Source organism: Budorcas taxicolor, chromosome 24, assembly GCF_023091745.1.
Source record: "Budorcas taxicolor isolate Tak-1 chromosome 24, Takin1.1, whole genome shotgun sequence".
Taxonomy (NCBI): Eukaryota; Metazoa; Chordata; class Mammalia; order Artiodactyla; family Bovidae; genus Budorcas; species Budorcas taxicolor.
In genome coordinates, this window is record NC_068933.1 from 33,099,118 (window position 1) to 33,114,039 (window position 14,922).

Consider the following 14,922-nt stretch of genomic DNA (forward strand, 5'->3'; position numbering starts at 1 on the left):
AATAAGATGGGTAGGTGCTGCTGCTGCTGCGTCACTTCAGTTGTGTCCAACTCTGTGCAACCCCATAGACGGCAGCCCACTAGGCTCCCCTGTCCCTGGGATTCTCCAGGCAAGAATACTGGAGTGGGTTCCCATTTCCTTCTCCAATGCGTGAAAGTGAAAAGTGAAAGTGACGTCTCTCAGTCGTGCCAGACTCTTATCAACCCCATGGACTGCAGCCTACCAGGCTCCTCTGTCCATGCGATTTTCCAGGCACGAGTACTGCCATTGCCTTCTCCGTGGTAGGTGCTATGCTGGAGGAATTAACAAGTGGTATGGGAGCAGGGTGCTAACATATGTAGGATGGAGGCATTTACCAGCAATGATGGGTATCTACTAGGTATGTGCCCGGCAGTATTGGGAAGACAATGAACATGAAACAAACTTCCAGTCTTCGCGGAGTTTACCTTCTAGTGAAGGACGGGCAGTAATAAAAAGCTGTAAGATCAGAATGCAGGATAGTGGTGTGGAAGGCAATCTGAGTTGGGTCTGGAAGGATAAACAGGTGTTAGGAAAAGAGAACATTCCATATTTTAAACTAAAAGAAACCCTGGGATGGAGGAGAGACAGCTGCAGGGGAGCGAATTCGGAGGTGGGAACGGATGAAGAAGAGCCTGAAATATTTTGAAAGGAAGTTATAAGGAGTACGGGGTGTATGTTAGCCTCTCAGTCGAATCCGACTTTTTGTGACCCCAAGGACTGTAACCGACCAGACTCCTTTGTCCATGGAATTCTCCAGGCAAGAATAGTGGAGTGGGTTGCCATTCCCTCCTCCAGGGGGTCTTCCCAACCCAGGGATTGAACCTGGGTCTCCTGCATTGCACGCAGATTCTTTAACCATCTGAGCCACCAGGGAAGCCCTGTAAGGAGTATGAGTAGGTACAACACAGGGGTGATGGGAGGGACAGGAGCTTATTTCCAACACAAGAGTTCGGAAGACGAATCATTCATTGGTTGTCAGACCCAGAAGGGACATTAAGAGGTCAAGAATGATCATAGCCCTCTTATTTTACAAATGAAAAGAGAGCAAGACTCGGGGAGGGCGCAGGAACTTGTCTCGAGTTTTGGGGGGCACGAACAGGTCCCCTCCGTTTTCTACACGACTCTGCGCAGCCCTCTGTGCCGGACAAGCAGCTGGGGGAGGCCGCCTGGCGGGGAAGGCGGCCCGGGTCTGGGGTGGCGGCGCACACCGCCCCCTCCCGGGGCTTCTCCGCACGGTCGCCCCGCGGGGCCCCCTCCCAGCTGCGCCGCTGGCAGCCGCGCGCGGGGGCTCCCCGGGGGCCGGCCCGCGGCCCGGGCGAACTGGGAGGGCGATTGCCGCCGCCCCCCCCTCCCCGCCCCAGTCCACCTGTCGCCCTCCGCCGCCCGGAGGGGGACTCTGGCTGCGTGACCCGCGCGTTCAGCCTCGCCCGGGTGGGATCTCCGCGCGGGGGTCCCCGGGCCGCCGGGCGGGCCGAGCCCTGCGATTGGCGGAGAAGTCGCAGCGTCTCCAGCAACGCCCTTTCGCCGGCGCTCCCGGCGGCCGGGACCCTGTCCCCGGCACCCCCGCCCACCCCGCGGCCCCACCCTTCCTCCGGCGCCCGCCTCCTCCTCTCGGCGGGGTCCGGGCCGGGCCCGCGCGCCGCGGAGCAAGCACCGGTGGGCGCAGCCGGGGCCCCGCGCTCTGAGCCATGGGAGGCGCCCACTCTCAGAGCCCGAGGGGCCGGGAGCCGACCGCGGAGAGGTCCCCGAGACCCCGGGAGACCGCGTGAGTCCCAGCACCCCTTACTCCCGCCCCCCAGACCTCCGAGGCCGCTGTTCGGGGCTTTGAGTGCCGGCTCGGGATGGGAGCGCACGGCGCCCCGTCCCACCCGGGCTGGGAAAGTGGGGACTCCCGCGTGCGCCTGCAGGGCGCAGGGGTGGGCCGGGTGGGACATCCCGCCCCGAGCCTCACCTTGCGGGGCCCGGGGGACGCACGACCACGACCCCACGGGGACAGTATCGCCGCCAGGCGGGCTGCTGACCCGCGCCCGCCCTTGCTGAGCCCGGGGCGGAGGGAGGCGGGGATTAGAGGACCCCGAAGTTTTCCAGACTCGTCCAAGCAGGAACACACACGTGTCCTCAAGGGCTCAGAAACACCCCCGAGATGGAGCCAGTTGCTGCAGGAGTAGAGATTAGAAAGGGACTCTAGTCGCAAAGATAACTCGGCTCGTGTTGGCCTTCAGGGTCCAGGAACTTGATGCCGTGCTCGTTGTTCGCAAGAACTCCCTCTTGTTTGCTCCGAGGGCTTCGTGATGATCTCAGAGAAAGGACTGTATTGTAGCGGCAGCAATTAGGCTTTTGTTCTGGGACAGCAACAACTGGGGACACCAAGTACTGAAATGCAAGTTTCGAAGGGCCATTTTTAGGAACGTGATTTAGAGCAAGCTGCTGAGGTTTGAAAGATGGCCTTGCTGTCTTATCGCAGAGAGGATGTGTTGATGATAATTATTTATCTGAGAACCCAAGCCATCTTTAAGCGTTTAATTAAAAATGTTTAAAGTGTGTGTGTGTGTCTTGGAGGTAATGTCAAGGAATCCATACTCTATTTTAATTCAGCCAGTGCCAAAGCTGTTTAGTTTGAGAAAGATACACTTAGCCATCACATACAGACAGCCTGGGCCATGGGAGGGGCCTCTTTGGATTCTCTTTTCAAGACAAAGTAATTTCCAGAATATCCAGATGATAGACGTGTTACTTGTTCCTCCTGATGGTTTACATATGTTCTCGAATCTTAACTTAGTCCAGGCATCTTATTAATCGTAAAAATAGTTGAGAATTATTGAGTAGGTTAAAAATGTGCCAAACCCTGTTCTAAATACTCTGCGTGTTAGTCCCCAAGAACACTGAATTCGTTTCTGTTATGACCCTCATTTTATTGGTGAGGAAGCTGAAATATCAATACAAAGAGAAGTGAATTGTTCAAGGTCACAGAGCTACAAATTAGGGGACCGAGATTCTGATTCCAGAGGTCCTGCTGCAGCCATTTCCCACGGGAATGTTGGGATTGATTTTAGGAAACAAACTTTTATCTCAGCAGGCAGAACACACCCCACTTTTTCCTTTAATTCCTCGCAAATGAGGGGGAAATCTGAATTAGCAATGCTTATAGCTAATGAGAAAAAAATTGCCAAAGTTGATTTAAGTTTATAAAAAGCAAAAGTAAGGGATGCCTCTGGTGGTCCAGTGGTTAAGACTTTGCCTTCCAGTGCAGGGGGTGAGAGTTCGATCCGTGGTTTGGGAGCTAAGCTTTCATGAGGCAGGAGCAGGTTGTGGGGGGTATGGTGGGTATGGGGCAGCTAAGCCCCTTGCACTGCAACTACTGAACCCCCCTCTGGAGATCCCTGGGCCACAACTAAGACCCAGTGCAGCCAAACAAATAAATATTAAATAAACAAGCAAATAGAAGAGGCAGTGTAATAACTGAGATGATGTTCAGAGTTCGAGAGGCAGATTGCCCGGGGTTGAATTCTAGGCTCTCCTCCTTAGTATCTGGAGCTCTTTTATCTGGTCCTTAACCTCTCTGAGTCTGCTTCCTTGTATGTAAACTGGGAATGATGACAACGTCCACTTCACAGGCTGCCCTGAGGATGACATAAATATCATGTATTTATATGAAAACCAAGCTAATAGGTTTTATCTCTGAGCAGTAAGTTGTTTTAGCCAAGGATGACGGTTGACTATTTAATCTTGGTGAGCATGTGGCTGGTGTAACTCAAAAGTAAATATTTAAATCGTTCTCTGATAGGATGCTGGAGAAATGAACTCAGGGCTTTTTGTGCTGGATTCAGCTGTCCAGGTGAGGAATTGATTCTCGATTGTCAGATTATCCTGTGCTTTTGCAATAGAGGATCTCTTTCTCCAAGGAGATTCTGCACATGCCTTATATATTACCAAAGCTTGCCTAAAAATAATCATTAAAGCCATCTTTGGTCTAAGCCTAGGAATACCACCCAGGAATGCCCTACTCTGTCGGAATGAGGGCATTAAGAAGGACATAAACACATGTGGGCTGTGTTGAGAGTTTCGGCCTCATCAGAGTGTGCAGGCTTAATGAGTCAGCCCTACAAACCACTTGGCACAGACCGGGTGAAAGATGAGAAATATGAGCTTTGATGCCTATGATATACATGAAAAGCGAAAAGCATGCTTTTTATCCTGCCTTGTTTGGATGTACAGCCACAAGTGTCTCCACGGTCATTGTTAATGTCACCGGCTACAGATTTCCTGCCGGACACATGGCGGCCACGGATAACACTGACCTCAAGGAAGTTCCCCTGCTCAGGCTGTTACATTTTCAAAATCTATTGTTCCTTTTTTAAAAAAATAAAAATACACGAAAATCTCACAAGTGATGTGTAAATACTGGCATTTGTCTTTTGAGGGAGAAAAGTATTTCAGAATGCTCACAATTTATATTTTAGAAGAATTTAATCAAGTATGAAATTGAACCAGGTAAATCTGTCTTAACAGAGTTCTACTATGAAATATCAACACATATGGGGGACTTCCCTGGTGGTCCAGTGGTTGAAACTCCACACTGCCAGTGTAGAGGGCAAGGGTTCAATCCCTGGTCGATGAACTAAGATCCCGCACACCATGAAGTGCAGCTAATAAATAAAATAAAATTACTTTAAAAAAGAAAGGTAAACAAGTATGGACATGTATGAAGAGAAAGTTCTGATTTTAAGATAAAACTGATTATTATGGAAAATTATAGCTCTATAAGCTTGTAGGAAGGTCTGCCTTCCCCAAACCGGAGGAAGCGAGTTGACTTTGGTAAAAGGTACAGGGAAGTGTCATTTCAGTTATTCAGGGAGGCTGCACAGACAGTGATTGAGAGCAGAAGCTGCGAATCAGGCAGACCTGGGCGGGAATTCCAGCAGTAGCTTAGTTCAGGAAGCTTTGGAAAGTAATCATTTAACTCTTCAGTTGGGCAGATGTCCACATCTTTAAAATGGCAATAATAATCATACCTACCTTATGAACTAGTGTGTATTATTAGTGCAGGGTTGGTACCTAAAGCGTGCTTGCTTACCTGAGTTATTAATACATTCCCATATATCAGTTCAGTTCAGTTGCTCAGTCGTGTCCGACTCTTTGCGACCTCATGAATCGCCGCACTCCAGGCCTCCCCATCCATCACCAACTCCCAGAGTTCACCCAGACTCAGGTCCATCAAGTCAGTGATGCCATCCAGCCATCTCATCCTCTGTCATCCCCTTCTCCTCCTGCCCCCAATCCCTCCCAGCATCAGAGTCTTTTCCAATGAGTCAATTCTTCGCATGAGGTGGCCAAAGTACTGGAGTTTCAGCTTTAGCATCAGTCCTTCCAAAGAAATCCCAGGGCTGATCTCCTTCAGAATGGATTAGTTGGATCTCCTTGCAGTCCAAGGGACTCTCAAGAGTCTTCTCCAACACCACAGTTCAAAAGCATCAATTCTTCGGCGCTCAGCCTTCTTCACAGTCCAACTCTCACATCCATACATGACCACAGGAAAAACCATAGCCTTGACTAGACGGACCTTAGTCGGCAAAGTAATGTCTCTACTTTTGAATATGCTCTCTAGGTTGGTCATAACTTTTCTTCCAAGGAGTAAGCGTCTTTTAATTTCATGGCTGCAGTCACCATCTTCAGTGATTTTGGAGCCCCCCAGAAATAAAGTCTGACACTGTTTCCACTGTTTCCCCATCTATTTCCCATGAAGTGATGGGACCAGATGCCATGATCTTCATTTTCTGAATGTTGAGCTTTAAGCCAACTTTTTCACTCTCCACTTTCACTTTTATCAAGAGGCTTTTTAGTTCCTCTTCACTTTCTGCCTTAAGGGTGGTGTCATCTGCATTCTGAGGTTATTGATATTTCTGGTATTCCCATGTATATGTACCTATAAACCAGGTGCTATGCTTGCTTCTGTGGGATGTTTATTTTGAGTAAGGCTGAGATCAGTCCTGGGTGTTCTTTGGAAGGACTGATGCTAAAGTTGAAACTCCAATACTTTGGCCACCTCATGAGAAGAGCTGACTTATTGGAAAAGACTCGGATGCTGGGAGGGATTGGGGGCAGGAGGAGAAGGGGACGACAGAGGATGAGATGGCTGGATGGCATCACTGAATTGATGGACATGAGTTTGAGTGAACTCCAGGAGTTGGTGATGGAGAGGGAGGCCTGGAGTGCTGCAATTCATGGGGTCGCAAAGAGTCAGACACGACTAAGTGACTGAACTGAACTGAGTCTGTTCTTGCGCCCTTCCAGGTGGCTCTAGTGGTAAAAAAAAAAAAAAAAAAAAAAAAAAAAAACCAACCTGCCTGCCAATGCAGGAGATGTGGGTTGACTCCTGGGTCAAAAAGATCCCCTGGAGGAGGGCATGGTAACCCACTCCAGTATTCTTGTCTGGAAAATCCCATGGACAGAGGAGCCTGGAGCGCTACAGTCTGTAGGCTTGCAAAGAGTCAGACACAACTGAAATGACTTAGCACCCACCCACAACTCTCTTCTAAAGGGAAGGTTGACTTGCGTGCTAATTCAGCGAGGCCTCTTGGAGAATCAAGACTGGCTCTTTCGAATTAACTTTTTCCTCAATTAATTTCCGTTTTCCAGAAAGAAGCACTGTCCTGAGAATGGCCCTGTGTTTGGGGATGTGGTAGTTTGGTGAAATGTTTGAAAACACTGACTCCTGAGTTGAACTGTTTTTGGCAATGGGGCCAAGATGGGTTTTCTAAGAGCAGTAAATAATTTGTGGAGCGGTTTGGACAATGACATAAAGCAGAACCTATTTTTCCGTTAGGACTGTGGTGTGTAACTAACTCATCTAGGGCGTGTTGAGTTTGTCCATGAGGAATGAACCATAATGCACTTGTCAACGCTTTCAGTTAAATTTCTAGGGCAATCTTGGTTTGCATTTGGAACATATTCTAATGGATTAGATTATGGGCAAAGTCAGGAGTTTCTGAGAACTGGAGTGTTTTTGCCTTGGGGTTTTCTGATCACGTGAATTACATGCAGGTTCTATAAAGGTCTCATGAACTGCAGAGATAGCAACAACAACAGAGATAGAGCCTTTTGAGGAACGCAAGTCCTGACATAAAGAGGTGCTGGCTTTGAAGTTTTAGACACAAGCAAACAGGATTCAAAACAAGTAATCTTAGGAGGCAATGTACTTGGCACCCATGGCTTTCAAATTCATGTTGTTCACCGCTCAATTTTTACTGTCATTGAAAACATTTCGGTCCCCAGTTGCTGTAGAAATTTTTCGAAACTGTTTTAGTGTACATTTAAGAGAGAGACTTACAGTCAGTTTGTGGAAAAGATCCAGAAAAACCTGCTCTATGAAAAAATGTTAAAAGCAGTACTTAGCTTGAAGGAGTACTTAGCTTGAAGGAGAGACTGGTGACATGGTGGGAATATATAATTTTTAGAGGATGTTGGCTGCCTCTCTCTCTCTGGTGAAGTCAACCCCCCCACCCCCGCCGCCCCCCCAACCCAGGAAATGGTTTGCATTGCAGGACATGGGAATTATTTGTGTGTGTATGTTGATTTAGATAGCACATCTTCCAGACGGTGAGGGTAGCTGATATACTAAACAAGAGTTACTAAGGGAAGAAAAATCCCTTTTTGCAAATCATTAAAAGGTAAGAGAGATACTCTCTCAAAGGTTGAGACTCCAAGGAGGTTCTGGTCTGGTTTTGCTCAATTGCTTCTTTCTTTGAGCGTCAGGGCTTCCCCACCCTTAACTCCACCCCACAGCTTCTCCCGGCTGGTGTGTATTTCGTGTCAAAAATCAAGAGGTGGGGGGAGCGGGGCGGATGGACACAGCTGCTGGTGTCCTGGGCTAGCGAAGCGGGTTATTTAATATCTTTGTTGGCTGGTAGCCAGAGTGGGCTGCAGGCTGTGTGAATTTGTTCACCCCAGGTCAGGAGATGAATCGGTAGCATCCTGAATGGCCATGGAACGTACCATGCAGGTCCATGTTCTGAAACTTGCTTTGAGTCCTATAGGATGCTTTTTTTTTTTTTTTTTGCAATTTTTTATTGTAAAGTATATGTAAGATCAAATTCACAATTTTAATCATTTTTGTGTCCAATTAAGTCCACTGAGCATGTTGTGTTACTGTCACAAGTATCTGTTCACACTTTTTCATCATCCCAAAGAGAAGCTCTGCGTCCAGTAAAGAATCACACCCCTTACTTCCATCCCCCAGCCACCGGTGACCTCTATTCTACTTTATGTCTCTATTTACCTGTTAAATAGAGTCATTGAAAACATTTAGGTCCCCAGTTGCTGTAGAAATCTTTTGAACATCCATCGAAACTGTCATATAAGTGGAATCATAGAATATTTGGGAATCATAGGATATTTGTCCTTTTATGGCTGGCTTAGTTAACTTAGAATCATGTCCTGAAGGTTCACTCATGTGTAGCATGTTTCAGAGTTTCATTCCTTTGACTGGCTTAATAATATTCCTGTGTATGTAGAGACCACATTCTGTTTATCTATTAATCTCTTGATGGACACTTGGGTTGCCTACACCTTTTGGCAGTTGTAAATAGTGCTGATACGCACACTGATGTGCAAGTATCTGATTGAATACCTGATTTCAGTTCTTTGTGGGTATTTGCTGAGGAGTAGGCAATGGCACCCACTCCAGTACTCTTGCCTGGAGAATCCCATGGATGGAGGAGCCTGGTAGGCTGCAGTCCATGGGGTCGCTAAGAGTCAGACTCGACTGGGTGACTTGACTTTCACTTTTCAGTTTCATGCATTGGAGAAGGAAATGGTAACTCACTCCAGTGTTCTTGCCTGGAGAATCCCAGGGATAGGGGAGCCTGGTAGGCGGCCGTCTATGAGGTCGCACAGAGTTGGACACGACTGAAGCAGCTTAGCAGCAGCAACATTGCTGGGTCGCCTGATAACTCTGGGGCTTCCCAGGTGGTACAGTTCAGTTCAGTCGCTCAGTTGTGTCCAACTCTGTGCGACCCCATGAATCGCCGCACACCAGGCCTCCCTGTCCATCACCATCTCCCGGAGTTCACTCAGACTCACATCCATTGAGTCCGTGATGCCATCCAGCCATCTCATCCTCTGTCATCCCCTTCTCCTCCTGCCCCCAATCCCTCCCAGCATCAGAGTCTTTTCCAATGAGTCAATTCTTCGCATGAGGTGGCCAAAGTACTGGAGCTTCAGCTTTAGCATCATTCCTCCCAAAGAAATCCCAGAGCTGATCTCCTTCAGAATGGACGGGTTGGATCTCCTTGCAGTCCAAGGGACTCTCAAGAGTCTTCTCCAACACCACAGTTCAAAAGCATCAATTCTTCGGCGCTCAGCTTTCTTCAGAGTCCAACTCTCACATCCATACATGACCACAGGAAAAACCATAGCCTTGACTAGACGGACCTTAGTCGGCAAAGTAATGTCTCTGCTTTTGAATATGCTATCTAGGTTGGTCATAACTTTTCTTCCAAGGAGTAAGCATCTTTTAATTTCATGGCTGCAATCACCAACTGCAGTGATTTTGGAGCCCCCAAAAATAAAGTCTGACACTGTTTCCACTGTTTCCCCACCTATTTCCCATGAAGTGATGGGACTGGATGCCGTGATCTTCGTTTTCTGAATGTTGAGCTTTAAGCCAACTTTTTTGCTCTCCTCTTTCACTTTCATCAAGAGGCTTTTTAGTTCCTCTTCACTTTCTGCCCTAAGAGTGGTGTCATCTGCATATCTGAGGTTATTGATATTTCTCCCGGCAATCTTGATTCCAGCTTGTGTTTCTTCCAGTCCAGCATTTCTCATGATGTACTCTGCATAGAAGTTTAATAAGCAGGGTGACAATATACAGCCTTGACGTACTCCTTTTCCTATTTGGAACCAGTCTGTTGTTCCATGTCCAGTTCTAACCGTTGCTTCCTGACCTGCATACAGATTTCTCAAGAGGCAGGTCAGGTGGTCTGGTATTCCCATCTCTTTCAGAATTTTGGTACAGTGGTGAAGAATCTGCTGGTAAATGCAGGAGACACAAGAGACACAGGTTTGATATCTTAGTCAGAAAGATCCCCTGGAGTAGGAAATGGCAACCCACTCCAGTACTCTTGCCTGGAGAGTCCCATGGACAGAGGGGCCTGGTGGGCTACAGTCCATGGGTCACAAAGAGTCAGACACGGTTGAGCATGCATGCACTTAGTAACTCTATGTTTAACTTTTGAAGGAACCAGCAAATTGTTTTCCAAAGGACTTTACCATTTTACCTTCCTGCCAGTTATGCATGAGGCTTGCTCATCTAAGTTAACACAGTTAATAAATATTCTTATAATTATTTGTGCATCTCTGATCAATAATTTAGAACACATTCCTAGAAGTTTAATTATAGAGTAAAAAATGCAAATATTCTAAAGGGTATATTTTGTTATGTATTGCTATATATTGTCTAATTATTCCCCCCAAAGTCATCCCAAATTATACCCCCCACCCCCACACTGCCACTTTCAGCTCAGTTCAGTCGCTCAGTCGTGTCTGACTCTTTGTAACCCCATGGACTGCAGCACGCCATGCCTCCCTGTCCAACAACTCCTGGAGTTTACCCAAACTCATGTCTACTGAGTTGGTGATGCCATCCAACCATCTCATCCTCTGTTGTCTCCTTCTTCTCCCATCTTCGATCTTTCCCAGCATCAGGGTCTTTCCAAATGAGTCAGTTCTTCACATCAGGTGGCCAAAGAATGGCGTTTCAGCTTCAGCATCAGTCCTTCCACTGAATAGTCAGGACTGATTTCCTTTAGGATGGACTGGTTAGATCTCCTTGCAGTCCAAGGGACTCTCAAGAGTCTTCTCCAACACCACAGTTCAAATGCATCAATTCTTTGGCGCTCAGCTTTCTTATATAGCCCAACTCTCGCATCCATGCATGACTACCGGAAAAACTATAGCTTTGACTAGATGGACCTTTGTCGGCGCCTCTGCTTTTTAATACGCTGTCCAGGTTGGTCATCACTTTTCTTCCACTGCCACTTTAGCAGTGTAATAGTATCCTTTCCTCTGCTAGGCACTATCATTTTCAATCTTTGCCAGTTTGGTAAGAGGAAAAAATTATAATCTTGGTTTGACTTTTTACATTCCTTATCAGTGAGGGTGAACTCCCCCCTGTATGTTTATTCGCCTTTTTTTGGCTGCCCTGGGTCTTCACTGCAGCACACAGGCTTTCTCTAGTTTAAAGGCTTGTTCTGGAGCACAAGCTCCAGAGCTCAGGGACTCAATAGTTGTGGAGTGCAGGCTCAGTTGCCCAGAGACACGTGGCATCTTAGTTCCCTGGCCAGGAGTTGAACCCTCATCCCCTGCATTGGAAGGAAGACTCTTAACCCCTGGACCACCAGTGGTTCCTTATCAGCCATTTGTAATTTCTTAATATCTTAATTTCTCTTTGCCAGTTTTGTACCGAGGTACTGATATTTTCAGGGCATCCCTGGTGGCTCAGATGGTAAAGAATCTCCATTCAATGCAGGAGGAGACCTGGGCTCAATCCCTGGGTCGGGAAGATCCCCTGGAGGAGGGCACGGGAACCACTTCAGTATTCTCGCCTGGAGAATCCCACGGACAGAGGAGCCTGGAGGGCTACAGTCCATAGCATCATACAGAGTCGGACGTGACTGGAGTGACTTAGTATGCATGCATGCACTAATTTTTCTACATTTTTTTGGTGAGAATTCTTTATACTATGAAGTCAGCTAACATTTGCTGAGCACTTACTATGTTCTTGGAAAATGTTAGTCTCCCATGTGCATTCACTAATATGACTTTTTAAAATTATTTTTTAATTGAAGGATAATTGATTTACAGAATTTTGTTGTTTTTTGTCAAACCTCTTAAAATAACCCAGTGAAAGTATCGCTCAGTCGTGTCCGACTCTTCACGACCCCGTGGCCTATACAGTCCATGGAATTCTCCAGGGCAGAATACTGGAGTGGGTAGCCTTTCCCTTCTCCAGGGGATCTTCCCAACCCAGGGATCAAACCCAGGTCTCCCGCATTGCAGGCAGATTCTTTACCAACTGAGATATCAAGGAAGCCCCAAATAACCCAGTGCCAGGGACCAAACTCTTGTCTCTTACGTCTCTTGCATTGGTAGGAGGGTTCTTTACCACTGGTGCCACCTGGGAAGCCCAAGGAAACAGATACAGGGAGGTTAATTAACTTGTCTAGAGTGTCACAGCTGGAGTGACAGAATTGAGATTCAAGCCTAGGCCGCCTGAATCCAGAGACCTACATGCCTGGCTGTTGTCTTAAACAAACCCGTTAACCATTGTCCTCCGTTTTTGTTTTGTTTTGAAGGGGAGGTATTTTGTTCATTAGCTTTTTATTTTAGAACAATTTTGGATTTACAGAAAATTTCAGCAGAAGTGCCAAGAGTCCCCATAGATTCCATAAGCAGTTTTCCTTATTATTACCGTCTGATATTACTATGGTACTTTTGTTATAGTTATTGAAACCATCACTAATACACTGTTATTAACTAAAGTCCATATTTTATTTAGATTTCTTAGTTTTTAACCTGATTTTTTTTTCTGTTCTAGAGCATATTACAGTTAGTAGTCACATTACTTTTTAATATAAAACAACCTATCACGCTTTGCTTTTGGGTTTTTCCCCCTCTGTTTTATACTTAAAGTAAGCTCTTCCCTGTCCTCAAATGAGATAACTCTTTTCTTCTAGTTGTTTTATGAATTCCTTCTCTTTGTAAGAAACCAATTACTCCATCTGAAATTTCTAGAATTACTACTGTAAAATAAGGCTCTAATATGTATTTTTTCAAAATAGATAATCAGTTACTCCAGTACTAGTATTTTTAAATAATCCTTTTTCTCCCCACGGATTTGTAATACCTTTTTTTTTTTTTTTTTGGCCATGTGGTACTGCTTGTGGGATCTTAGTTCCCCAACCAGGACTTGAACTCAGGCCCATAGCAGTGAGAGCACCCAGTCCTAGTCACTGGACCACCAGGGAATTCCCTGTGCAGTAACACCATTTAAAAAATTCTTTCCTTCTGTTTAACCCTTGATGGCTTTTTCTCTATTCTCACTCATTCAACAAGTTTGAGTTGACCACTTTCTTATGTTCAGGCACTGTGACTGTTATTTATTATTTACATGGAAATTTACAAGGGCCGAGGAAAGCATTTCTAAATGTATAAAATCTGAATATTCATCGACAGTATTAGGGGCAGGACATTTGCCAGAAATTACAGTCCATGGGGTCACACGACTGAGCGACTTCACTTTCACTTTTATGCATTGGAGAGGGAAATGGCAACCCACTCCAGTGTTCTTGCCTGGAGAATCCCAGGGACAGGAGAGCCTGATGGGCTGCTATCTATGGGGTCGCACAGAGTCGGACACAACTGAAGCGACTTAGCAGCAGCAGCAGCAGCAGCAGCAGCAGGACAAGGGGAGGTAACTTGTGAAAGGAGTTTGGGGCAAAAGGACATTAATAACTTTTCTTGTAGGTCTTACACCGCCCTGGGTCACTCTGCAGTACGTCTGAAGGTTTCATTTCAAACAATTTAGCATCCTGTGCAGAAACAGTGGTACCCTCAAATGCTCTCAGGTCACCCGCATGCTTTGGCAGGCTCACATTTTTCATGTACTGTCTAGACTTTAGTTTCTGCAATAACATGATATAAAGTCCTAGCAGATTTAGATCAGGAATGACAAATGATAACCCACTCTCCTCCCCTTCTCCTGATCATCCACCTCTTCTACCTCTGGAGACTTGGGAACTTTGGAAAGTGTGAGAATCCTTCACTTTGACATTTCTTCATTCTCTGGATTCTTACTGTTAAGGATATTTTGGGTATCTTTATTTTACTTTGTTTTGCTGTGCCTGGTACAATTTCACCTTTAGCCAATCTGATGATGTGTATGCTGTGAATGTTATTAATAGCAATTTTAGGTAAAATAAATTATATTTGGCTTTAAAAAAGAAATTATATTTGGCTTACTTATATTTAGGGGTTAGAATCGTATCTAGTTTCTGAAGGCAAGATAGTTCTCTTTGTAATATAACCCATACATCTGTCTTGCACTGCATGTCCCCATAAAAGCCTGATAGCTGGTGAGGATGAGGCCTCTCAGGAACCTGATAAAGACGCTTCACTTTAGAGCAACACCTTTGAAAACTCATTGAGTCAGAGATCCCGTGATAACATAAAACTTTTATAGACTTTTTTCAAACAAAAATACACATCCACACAGTACAGAAGAGGCTCCCCCGGTGACTCAGTAGTAAAGAATCTGCCTGGCAGTGCAAGAGATGTGAGTTTGATTCCTGGGTCAGGAAGATCCCCTGGAGGAGGAGTGGCTGGCTGGCAACACACTCCAGGATTCTTGCCTGAGAAATCCCATGTGCAGAGGAGCCTGGCAGGCCACAGTCCATGGGGCTGCAAAAGAGTCGGACACAACTGAGCAACTGAACAGCAATGAACGGTATAGAAAAGTTACGAGAGTCAGAGATCCTGAGGCCTAGGCATTAGCTCGTTTCATCCTTTCAGGGACCCTGTGAAGTCGGTCTGTTACCTCCATTTTACAGATGAGTAAACTGAGGCTTGGAAAAGTTCAGAAACTAAGGCTGCAGAGCTGGCAGAATTCAAGTGAACCTAGCTGAAAGGAAACAATTACTGGTCATTTCCGGAATGGGTCTACCGTGGAGCAAATTATTAACCAGCTCAGGCTTCTGTTTATATGCTAGAAAATAAGTTTTTATGGGTCTCTCCCTACTGATAACACAATTTCAGGAAAGTAAATATTTGAGAGAAGTAAATGTTTGAAAAATACAGCCCATTCTGTAGACAAATACCCGAACACTGTGTTGCATTTACACAGGGAGG

The 14,922-nt window shown here is 46.1% G+C and overlaps 1 protein-coding gene across 4 annotated transcripts in view; it reads left to right on the plus strand.

Annotated features, from left to right (window-relative positions):
• The window catches only part of TACC1 (transforming acidic coiled-coil containing protein 1), a 110,702-nt gene that overhangs the window by 11,184 nt on the left and 84,596 nt on the right, over window positions 1–14,922 (plus strand). For 3 of the 4 annotated variants that reach the window (XM_052661304.1, XM_052661305.1, XM_052661306.1), the window contains exon 1: window positions 1,667–1,786. The exons of the other annotated variant lie outside the window; for it this stretch is intronic. In XM_052661304.1, coding sequence (XP_052517264.1) covers window positions 1,710–1,786 — 77 coding nt within the window. In that variant the 5' untranslated portion in view covers window positions 1,667–1,709. Of the gene's footprint in view, window positions 1–1,666; window positions 1,787–14,922 lie in introns of those variants that run through there. 4 annotated transcript variants of the gene reach the window in all.